Source organism: Bidens hawaiensis, unplaced genomic scaffold (assembly GCF_021521415.1).
Source record: "Bidens hawaiensis isolate Kalapana, Puna unplaced genomic scaffold, B.hawaiensis_p1.1 tig00012199_1, whole genome shotgun sequence".
Lineage (NCBI taxonomy): Eukaryota > Viridiplantae > Streptophyta > Magnoliopsida > Asterales > Asteraceae > Bidens > Bidens hawaiensis.
The window spans coordinates 661,300-672,676 of record NW_027491985.1 but is presented as its reverse complement, the minus strand read 5'-3'; the positions used below and the strand labels follow the sequence as shown (position 1 = coordinate 672,676).

Sequence of the window (11,377 nt, the reverse complement as noted above, 5' to 3'; positions counted from 1 at the left end):
GAAAACCTGCTGCATCTCAGCCCAGCTCTCAATACTGTGCATTGGTAGCGAGTTGAACCAGTGTTTTGCCTTGTCTTTTAATGAAAACTAGAACAACCGCAACCGAACCTCATCCTGATCATAAGTACCATCACCAATAGACCCGCAAATAGCTGAAAAATCTGACAAGTGTTAATACAGGTCTTCTGATCCCAGTCCGTGAAAATGGGGAACTATGTTGATGTAGGACGGATGGGATTTAAATGTCGGTTGTCCCTGAACATGCACATGTGGGAAAATCGGTGATGCACCATCTGAAATAGCCGGTCTGAACCGACTGTTAACACCCTGAACTGGAGGCTTGTAATTCCTTTGTCTGGCCCTCGGTTCCTCAAAACCTCCCCGATTAACCTGAATTGGCTGTCTCTGTTCCTCCCGATATCTTCCTATACCATCTCTGTCTCGGTTTTTGTTCCTCCACCTATCACCTATCACCTCTCACTCTGACCGGTTCCTGAACCTCTCCAACCTCTTCAAACTCTTCAATCCGAATACCCTGATCTGCATTTCTTGGCTCGCGTTCCTCCTCATCCCCCTCTTCTTCGTCTTCAGTGTGAATACTGACATAATCAAAATCTCGAATAATCGGTTGTTGGTGACGAGGGGTATTGTTTGGGGCTGATGGTCTGGGTCTGTTATGGTTTCCGTTTCTGTTTCGAGATTGTCGGGCTGAATTTTGTGGTAGTGGATCGATGTTTATTGGTGGTGGTAGGTCATAATTTGGTGGATTTTGGTTATTTAGTGGATTCTGTTCGGGTTGGAAACCTTCGGGTGGTGGGTTTTGGTTTTGATCCTAGTTCTGGTTCTGACCTTCCATATCTGGCTGTCTGATCTGAGCTCGGTTTTGCCGAGCTAACCATTCGATTTCTGGCTCATAAATCAACGGAGAATTTCATCCTGAATGGCGGGTGTGCATAAACCTGTTACCTGCATAACGAACACACCCCGCGTAAAATGGGAAAATAAAACTAAACTACGCTAAAAATAAAAATAACAACTAAATTAAACTAAATTAACTAAGAAATCAATTAATCACAAAACACTAAGCGCACTAACTCCCTGTCAACGGCGCCATTTTACTTTTATTTGAGTTTCTTTGATTTCCCGATTATCGAGGTAACATTGTCTTATCAAGTTTCTTTATCGGGTAGTTGTGGTTCATGCACTTGTTGATTGTGGTTTGATTCGAGTTTATCGATTATTTAGTGTCGGGTGTCGGGGCATGAAAAGTGAATTAGGGACTAGTTTCGTAATTGGGTATTGGTTACCAAGTTTTGGGCAGTTTAATTTTTGGCGAGTGTTGTTAGTATTAATCGAGTTATGTTCAAATATGGTACCCCGGGTCGGGTTTCTTAATTCGAAAATTAATCATAATAATAAACGAAAACTAAATAAAGAAAATTAAAAAAATTTAAATTTTGATATTATTTTAATATATTTTATTATTTTAATATAAAAGGTATAAAACTTAATTTTAATATCTACTATATATAATATCATATAAGTATATTTTATTTAATAATAATAATACTTTAAAAATTTTTTCTAAGTATAATAATAATAATAATATTTTAATTATAATTATAAAATTTAATTCTAATATTTTAATATATAAGATTAATATTGATAATATTTTTTTTAATATATTAATGTAATTTAATATTAATAATATATAATCTAATATAATAATTTTTTAAAAATTTTACCTACTTATAATAATACTACTAATAAAATCAATTTAAATTAACTTAATATTTTAATAATTTAATTTATATATAACATTAATTAATTTATATTTTTAATAATATTTTAATATAACATAATAAATTAATTTAATTTAATAACATTATAATAATTTAAATGGATTTTGAGGCCCGATCCATCCGATTCTGTGAGCCCCGATTTATGTTTTCGTTGTGTTGCACGTTCTTCAAGACAGTAGTCAGTTGTGTCTATTTTCGTGTCCTTCGAGTCAGTTTTGTTCGAATCGAGTCGTCTGTCGTGTCGTGGTTTGGGATTTGGAGCGTAAATCATATTTTAAAATTTTCGTGTCGTTCGAGTCAGTTTTGTTCGAATCGAGTCATCTGTCGTGTCGTGGTTTGGGATTTGGAGCGTCAATCATATTTGGGGTATCCGCCCGTACTCAATCTCCATTTGGGCGGAGACACCTAGATTTATTTTAGATGTAAATAGGATGTCCCGAATTTTTTCTTGTTTTTCGTGTCTTTTATTGATATTCTATTTGTATCTTGCAGCATGTCGGACATTCCAGGACCTTCGTCAGGCGCCGCCGGGCGCAAGAGACCGAGACCAGCCGGCGCGGGACGACGTGGTTCCGTAGCCCGTCCGAGAGGTTCTCCAGAGCCCCCACAACCCATGGTACGCCCACCACGGGTCATCAGGTACGATGAGGACGAGATCCCCATCACTCCCGATACGGATCGGAAGGCGATCGTGGGGGACGGTCGCCTGATCCCCCATATCAATTCTACGATTCGCTTCTTTGTCGTAGAAGCAGACTTAGTATCACCGCTTCATGGCGATGCAGCTGCTCCGACATCGGACGATCGATTTGGGACTACTTCGTTCAGTAGACCAGGAGGGGACCGTCCGGGCAATGTTGAGCGATCGGTGGGTCCAGGTCCTCACATGTGACTCGATACAGTATGTCGAGCTCACACGTGAGTTCTTTTCGACATTCTGGCACGTACCCATCGATTTCTCTGAGCCCCATGCGGTGTCTTTCGCCTTAGGACGGCAGACTTTTGAGATGTCAGTACCTCAGTTTGCCGTCGCCACTGGCTATTACACCGCGAGGAGGTGTTGACACCGGAGTTCCATATGAGCCTCCGGGGTTATACTCTACGATTGCAGACCAATCGGGAGTTTTGGCTGACCAAGGCCCAGTTGGGCCAATTCTGGGCTACGATAGCGGACGGGGCCCACTCGAGCACCGTTGTCGAGTCGTCCATTCGGGACCCCGTCCACCGATACCTTCACCGCATTGTTGCTTGCTCTATCGTGGGCCGTCATTCGGGCCACGAGAAGTGCAGAAACATTGATCTTTTTGCTTTGCTATCGATGATCACGGGCCGAGAGGCCAATATAGTGATACTGCTTCTCGCGTCGTTCTCCCGGAGCCGTAGTTGGCAAGGCTGGTCAGCCCAGTTGACTATGGGGTCGTACATCACCCGTATTGCAGAGCGCCTCGGGGTATTTGACTGTTATCCGCTTGATTATTTTACCCCAGGCCCTGCTACAACCCCATACGATTTGGAGGACGCCTGGAGGGCCGGGTACTGTGAGCTTCATGATCCACCCACGCTCGTCCCGGTCATACAGGGTCCTCAGGCACCACCACCTCCGGGGACAGACGCGGCAATCGCGCTTCAGATGGGTATCCCGACACATCAACAGCCCGTCCATGTCCCCCATATTATGAGACCCTAGCAGCAGCACCCTCTGCGCCAGCTACATCAGCCACCGCAGCCGCCAATCACACTCGAGAGTATACATCAGCAGCAGATGGAGATGCGGGCCCACATGGCCCGCCAGGACGAGTATTTTCGCATATTATTTACTCATCTGAAGGTACCGATCCCAGCATCCTTACAGACACATCAGCAGGCTGGAGATCAGGCGGAGGCATCTGGGTCGGGTCAGGCAACTGATCAGCCTGACCCAGCAGGAGGAGATTAGATCAGCAGACGCCGGTTACCGTTTTTGGGTTGTTTTTCCATTTATTTTGTTTTTATTTATATGGTCTGTATATTAATTATATTATTTGGGAAAACATGTATGGGTAACCGGTTGGGTAACATTTGTATATATCTTGTGATGTTTGTCTGCTATATTTGATATGTATATTTGTATATATTTGTATATTTATTTGTGTTGCTTCGGAACTTTGTGGGTGTGTTCACTATAAACCCTCACGAGACCTCACTCGTCCACCCGGGCTACCAGGGGGTTTAAAGGGCTTATTGCATACGCTAAATGCAATCGTGATTCCTACGAAAGTGAGTTAGGTCTTTTATTATTTTTAATTAATTAACAAATTTTTTTATGAAATTGACTAACTTGGCTCAGTAATGACTTTGATAATTTAATAATAATAATAATTCTCGAAAGACCTGAGTCTTATACTTGTGAGTGGTTGCTTATACATGTCTCGAGATTTGTGCAGATTTGGTTAGACAGTATTGGTCAGTGGTGGAGACGTGTGTCACGAGTGTGTTGAGAGTTGTGGGCCGAGTGTAGCATTGCATTGTCATTATTATCAGGTGATTTCAGTTTCATAAACTATTTTGTTATTTTTATTTTAGTTGGTAGAAAAGTAATTGTTTAATTTGCTTTAGTTCATCACATTTGTTCCCCCGATTTTTTAAGTGGTCAAACTGTCAGTTCAACGCCGTCTTCCAAATGATTATTAATTGTTTTATTATTATTTTAACATTGAGAACAATGTCAACCTCAAGTGTGGGAATGGGGGAAAATTGAAAATTTTTAGCCCGATAGTACGTGGAACAGTATTCAGAAACTTAAATTATTAACTGTCACTTATTGCTATTAATGCCAAGTTAGAGGTTTTTTGTCATGGTTGGTTTTTTCAGCTTCTCGATAGTTTTCCCGACAAATGTTTTTAAAATGATAAGCTGAAAATGGAATCGTTTAGTCCGGGATAACGAGTCAAGGGGACGGGTATACATGTTTCATATCGGCATCCCATATTTCCAGACATATTGTGAGATTAGCCCCTATACTTAATACACATAGTATATAATAGATATAAAACATGCCTTGTCATTTATTGAGAGAAACCGGTATATTTTACAGAATTAGAACTTGCTTGTTCACATGCTTTTCGAGATCTTAATACCACCACCTGTATGGAGATTAGGACTTTAGAAAACCCGTTCCGTACATATTTTCCTTACTAAATAAATTCCTTACCCGACATTATCCCCTAGGAGCCCGTTTGGACCATATTCCTTTTTCGTTTGTTAAACTAAACATTACACACCATTTCAGCCTTGGCCTTTATTTTATTTTTACCCGTGTGATGAAATCCAGTTCGTTATCGAGTTGTACTTAGTCAGACGAGTTGTAAAGTTGTCAAGTTCTGAGTTGTAATTATCAGTCATTTCAGTTATTATATGCAAAATAAAAATAAAAAAAAATAAAGACAAAAAGAAGTTATCAGTCAGTACTTCAGTTGTTATTAGCAGTTGAGTATGTAAATAGCAGTTGATTTGGTATCTAGTTAGTTTGTATTCGTGAGTCTGTATATTGGTTTGTTTAACTGGGTTTCATCCACCTGAGTCACTAAATATATCTAATCCGCACCCAAACCTAAGCCACAGCAAAACCCTTAGTCCGAGTCTCTATCCAACCGGTGGTTAATGGGTGGAGATAAGACTAACCTGCAAGCATATTAAGTTGTAACTCATATTAGGTATTTGAGGGCAGAGACATATACCGGCACATTTTTTGCTAGTCCAGATATTAAACTGAGTGGAGTGTTGATAGTATGAGGGGTGTGAACATGTATGCCCTAACCGGAAACAAAGTACGCTTGTCTGGGCGATTCTATAGTTTTATGGTAGCATTAACTTTATTTGTGGGTTGTCAATCTAGAAAGTGTCAGTCTGAAAAACTGGGTATGACCTTAAACCTTACTAGTATTAATGGTTATAATTGGTTAACCTATGATGGCGGTTAATGTTTACTTTAGAGTTTTGCTTTGGGCAAGCAAAAGATAAGTGTGGGATGTGATGTTCGGTTTATTTGTGCATATATTAACTTGTTAACTTAGTCGTTTTACTAGTTTAGTTTAGGAACTTTGGTACTTCATACGTGGTTATTGTGTTTCAAGTCACAGGTACTTAATGCGCTTAATTTGGACCTGTACGAGCACGTAATGAAGACCCATGATGTCCAGCACGCGAACCGAGGCACTTAAATGGACTTGCTGACTGAAGAGACCCATTGCGTAGCGTGATGGGTGTTGAAGGTGGAGCATCACGCTACGCGATGGCATCGCGCTGTAAATCAGACTGCGTTGACTTTTGGTCCATCGCGCTACGAGAGGAGACCATCGCGCTACGTGATGGTCCCCAGAATCGTGAAAGTTAGGTTTTATTATATAATACATTTGGACGACCAGAGACGCTATTCTTCACCTTCTAGGCGATTTTCAAAGCAGCAGGAAGAGCCACCATCACTTCCAATCATCTCCAAGCATCATACATGTCATACCAGATCATAACCGAAGCCCGAGAGATGCCGATGCGCGGCTAGTTCCTTCGAGTCATGCCCGGGATGTAGAGTATTGTATCTTTCAGTTTTTCTCATGTATTAAGAACGAATTGATTGTACGTATCATTGATGTTAATCTATGAGTATTGATGTCTAGTATGATTGTGCACAACGTCAGTTTAGGTTTATTTCGATTAGAACGATTAGTGTGCCAGTTGCTATGATAATTGCTTGTATGATTGTTTTGACCTGTTAATTGCAAGAAAGCATACGTTTGCCCTTAATTGAGTCACACTAGCAGGGACCGTTTGATAACCAGTGCCGTGTGTTAGTGAGCGTGGATGCCTAAGGTTTAACCGGTTAGTCGGTCTGTAATTCACACAGGATAGTTTATCTGTTAAGTTGCATGAGTTTGCTGTTAGGTTACGTACTTGGATTCCCGGGTGTGATTTGTCTTTGTTAATCGATTGAATACGTGATTGCTTGTTTGCTTATTATAAAAATATAGACTGTTTGCTATTGTGATCAGCACTTTATTTGAACTACTTCATAATGTTAGGAATCGTTTACACTTTACACTGATCACATACTCCTCGTGGTTCGACACCCTACTTATCCTGACTAGCTTAGGTGATTAGGACTTTGATTTAATTGTTTTTTACTAGATAGAGACAGACTAGCATTAATTTCCTTGATTTAGAGATCTAATTTCACCATTTAATATTTGTTCCCTCCCTTTATTCAATCTTCGGTTCTTTCCTTTCTTTAACTTAAAATGCATACCCCACTCATTAACATAATTTCCCCACTCATTAACATAATTTGGCATGCCGCTTCATGATTCAAGCTTAAAATATGATTAATCGTCAATTTTAAAATATGATTAATCGTCACGTAGTTTGTGTTTGCTTTATGATTCGAGTAGAAAATATGATTAATCGTCAATTTGTGTTTGTTTTGACTCTCAGTTTCATATCAATTCCCTTAAAATTACTCTTAATTCTTATTGCTTTTGACGTAGTTTGTGTTTGCTTTATGATTCGAGTAGAAAATATGATTAATCGTCAATTTGTGTTTGTTTTGACTCTCAGTTTCATATCAATTCCCTTAAAATTACTCTTAATTCTTATTGCTTTTGACGTTGGCATCTCTTGTGTTTGTTTTGACTCTCTGTTTCATGTCAATTCCCTTAAAATTACTCTTATGTTATTCTTATTGCTTTTGACATGACATCTCTTTTATTCTTATTGCTTTTGACATTGGCATCTCTTGTGTTTGTTTTGACTCTCAGTCTCATAACTATTCCCTTATAATTACTCTATGTTATTCTTATTGCTTTTGCTCTATATCATCATTTTGGGGCATCCGACTACTAATGAATTCAAATATTGTAACAGGATGTTGCAGCGTTGAATGTGTGATTATCTTATGTTCTAGATGCGTGCGATGTTCACATAATAGAAACCACCTCACCGGCTCACCCTCGCGAGTATGTATTATGTTATCCCGCTGGATGTAAGAGTACATGTGGTTTCTAGATCGATTAGGGCATAAAGCAATAAATAAGAGTAAACTATAAGGTAATTAGAAGCACTAATTGAATCCAACTTTCGGTTCCTTCCTTTTCCTTCCTTAAATAAAACTTCGTTTTCCTTCCTTAAATAAAACTCAAGAACATAGCTATTTCTTTTCATCCCTTAAATGAAAGTCGGGAAAACAAACTAATATTACAGCATGAATGACCCTAATCTATCTTAAATAGCCGTTGATAACAATTAAGCACTTTTAACACAGCATGTATGTTTCATGTTATATCCAATGCAAGACATATAAGGTCTCATCTTTGGCCAGGATTTATGGCTGTAAACGAACCGAACGAACACGAACAAGGCCTTGTTCATGTTCGTTCGTTAAGAAAATAATGTGTTCACGAACGGTTCACAAACACTTACCGAACGAGATTTTATGTTCGTGTTCGTTCATTAAGGAAATTAATGTGTTCACGAACGGTTCACGAACACAAATAAAATCAGCAGAGCCTAGAGTTGAGACCGATATATTTATCAATGTGAATAATGAAAGCATGTACACGAATAGAACGAACACAAACAATGTGCTCGTTCATTTAACTTTAAAAGAACATAAATAAACAGACATAAACAAACATAAACGAACGTTCATGAGCATAAATGACGAACGGAACATGTGTTCATGTTCGTTCGTATAATTAAACGAACACAAATTTTTTGTTATGTTCGTTCGTTTATTATATAAACGAACATAAACGAACTTCCCGCCGAACGGTTCACGAATAGTTCACCGAACGTTCGGTTTGTTTACAGGCCTACCAGGATTGTTGGGTCTAGACCAACTTGATCCGGATCATCTTTGGTTTCTCGTATAAGGGTTAATCACTTGATTAATGTACATTACTAGTAAAACTTGGTCATTTCTAACGACAAAAGTTATATTTGGATTTGATTTTACTATCAAAGTGAAAACCAGAAATCGTGATTGTCTTAAACCGAATTCGGCCTAGGTTACAAGTTACAACTCGGATTAGCCGAATTTGGCAAAAGTTTTAAAAACCAACTAGTAGCCTTAAAAAACAAAAAGAAATGAAACTTTCTGCAACATATGATTATTGAGCTACACTTCATTAAACCTGTAACTTCCATCAAACCCCGTCAACTATAAGATTCAAAATCCCTAACCATTATTTACACTTCATATCAAAATCTAATTCTTGTGTAACTTCACTTCCTCAAATCAATAACAATGGCACTGATATTATCGGTACTCCTACGCCCCAAAGCAAGACGTACTAGTAATGTTGCGGCTGACTCACTTCTAGAAGGATACAGTCCTTCATTCCGAGGCTCGGCACTTGAATTCTCATTTTCTAGGTTTCCCCCAAGACATTCGTGTACTATTGTGCATGCCAATTCACCCGGCAAAACATCCCATAATCCGTCACTACCTAGTATCAAACACTCATCTCCTGCTTCCCGTTTTGTGACTGAGATTTCTGGCTCAGATGTTACCCATTGTTTTAGAAGCCTATCTCCTGTTTATACAAATAACACCACATAAACTTGATCAAAAAACTTGTTCTCTTAGGTATATCATGCTCCTAGATCGAGCTACTAATATACCGCTTATTATCATTTAAAATAAGCGGTAAAACCGAAACACCAATCATAATACCGTATTGCTATCGAACATTCTTCCTCATCATTCAACTTCAAGAGAGAGATTCGCATATCAGTTTATGGAGCAAATCATAATTTATAAATGTCCGTGATTATTATATAAGCAAAAATATGTTTGCAAATCGGATTTATTACTTTGATCCCATTACCTGATTAACATACTACGTTTTTGTTAGCGCTACATGATTATTCAAAACCTAAGCGGCACTCAACCGTAAGAAAACAGTTACATTACCTAGTAAACCTATGCTGGGTGTTCATAAAACCAGATGCACAAACATTCTTAAAAACGTTCGATATATATGAAATTTAAGTATATATGATATGAAGTAAGAGAAAACCTATAGCTCGCGACATGGCAAGGATTCCTTCGACTCGTGCTCCATTGGAAAACATGATTCGTCCACCACAACCTTCGATTCTTGCTCGTTCGTCTTCCCTATCAGGCTGCACGTTCATAATACCATGCAACAAAACCATGTGTATATATATGGTAAACACTTTTATTGTTATATAAGCGAAACATGCATCCATAATTTTTTTGAATAAAATTATTTCTAATATCGTCTAATTAAGAATTAGATACAAAATCATTAAAACCATTTAAAAGTAAACTTATCCAAAAAGGCTAGCAGCGCATCTTTTGTCCGTCTGCCATCGGTATCGACTTAAACACTACTTTTTAATCAAATAAAAATTTTATTTATTCCCACTAATACTAAAACTATCACTATTTCAATGTTACTCACCTTATGGTCAACAGAAAGCGGTATGGGCCTGCCGTTGCGACACAGGACAGCACGTGAATCACCACAGTTTGCAACAAACATGTATTCCTTTGTTAGGATTGACACAACCGCTGTGGATCCCATGAAAGACAACCGCTGGCTGCATCTACAAACATTTGAACTACTACCGACGGCACCACACACACACAACCGCAGTGCCATCTCATCCGTCCTCTGAAAGCTCCGGTTTATCGCCGCCCTACATGGCTCACCGTTTGACCCGTCTCCGTTCACCACCACCCGCATCAACTCCTCCTCCATTATTACGTGCATATACTCTTTACACAATGCTGATACCTAATAAAATAATTTAATTACATAATTAATTCAAAGTTACAAATTTAATGTGAGTCGGGAGATAAATTGTCGCTTTGAAAAAATATAAGGAGAGTAGCGACCAGTTGAGTCAGAAGAATTGTGTAATTTAGACGTAATTAGAGAGAAAAAAAAAATGTGTAATTTAAATGTAGATTCGATAAAAATGGTATAATTTAGACATAAAGTTACAAAAATTGTATAATATACGTAGAGAGGAAAAAAAAATGTTAACTTAGACATAGAGTCAAAGAGAAAATTGGTTTAATGGAGTTATGTGTAATTAAGAAATAGAAAAGAAAAAATTGTGTAATTTAAAAGCATATATAGTGAAAAGAGTGTAAATATAAGAAAAGCCGTTAGCGAGGTGAGGTTTACATGACGTCCGCCGTGGCCATCGAACACCCCGAAGTAATGCACCGGCCGGAACCCATTAATCTCCGGGCGGCATAAGTTGGTTCTAACCGAAACTTCATCCTCCATTTCACGCTGCCTTCCAATCACCGACACGGTTCCATAAACCGGCGGAGGCGGCGTCTCCATGATACTAATCAAGCTCACGATCGCAGCCGCCAAGCTGGCGGACAGCGGATTATTAGTCACACCGTTTTCCTTTTCTTCTCCCCTAATGGCAATTGACGAACCGGACGCACCGGCAGCCATCCTTCTCTTGGCCATCCTCCTCCGACGTCGTTCGCGGCATTTAACCGCGGACTCGTCATCACCCGCCGTCATACTCTTCACACTACCGTAAACCCGCTTCAT

At 39.1% G+C, this 11,377-nt stretch overlaps 1 protein-coding gene across 1 annotated transcript; it reads right to left on the bottom strand.

Annotated features, from left to right (window-relative positions):
- Nucleotides 1-8,879: 8,879 nt before the first annotated feature.
- On the bottom strand, nucleotides 8,880-11,377 carry LOC143540329 (putative protein phosphatase 2C 75). The gene is made up of 4 exons (XM_077033424.1): nucleotides 10,991-11,377; nucleotides 10,259-10,594; nucleotides 9,851-9,956; nucleotides 8,880-9,364 (listed from the first exon to the last, which is right to left on the bottom strand). The coding sequence occupies exons 1-4, from the start codon at nucleotides 11,375-11,377 to the stop codon at nucleotides 9,054-9,056; spliced, it is 1,140 nt and encodes a 379-aa protein (XP_076889539.1). The 3' UTR covers nucleotides 8,880-9,053.

Coding starts and splice junctions, on each gene's coding strand:
- LOC143540329 (XM_077033424.1), bottom strand. CDS start 11,377: ATGAAGCGGGTTTACGGTAGTGTGAAGAGTATGACGGCGGGTGATGAC. Junction 9,957..10,258: donor CGCTTTCTGTTGACCATAAG/GTGAGTAACATT, acceptor ATGAACGTGCAG/CCTGATAGGGAAGACGAACG. Junction 9,365..9,850: donor TGCCATGTCGCGAGCTATAG/GTTTTCTCTTAC, acceptor TTGTATAAACAG/GAGATAGGCTTCTAAAACAA.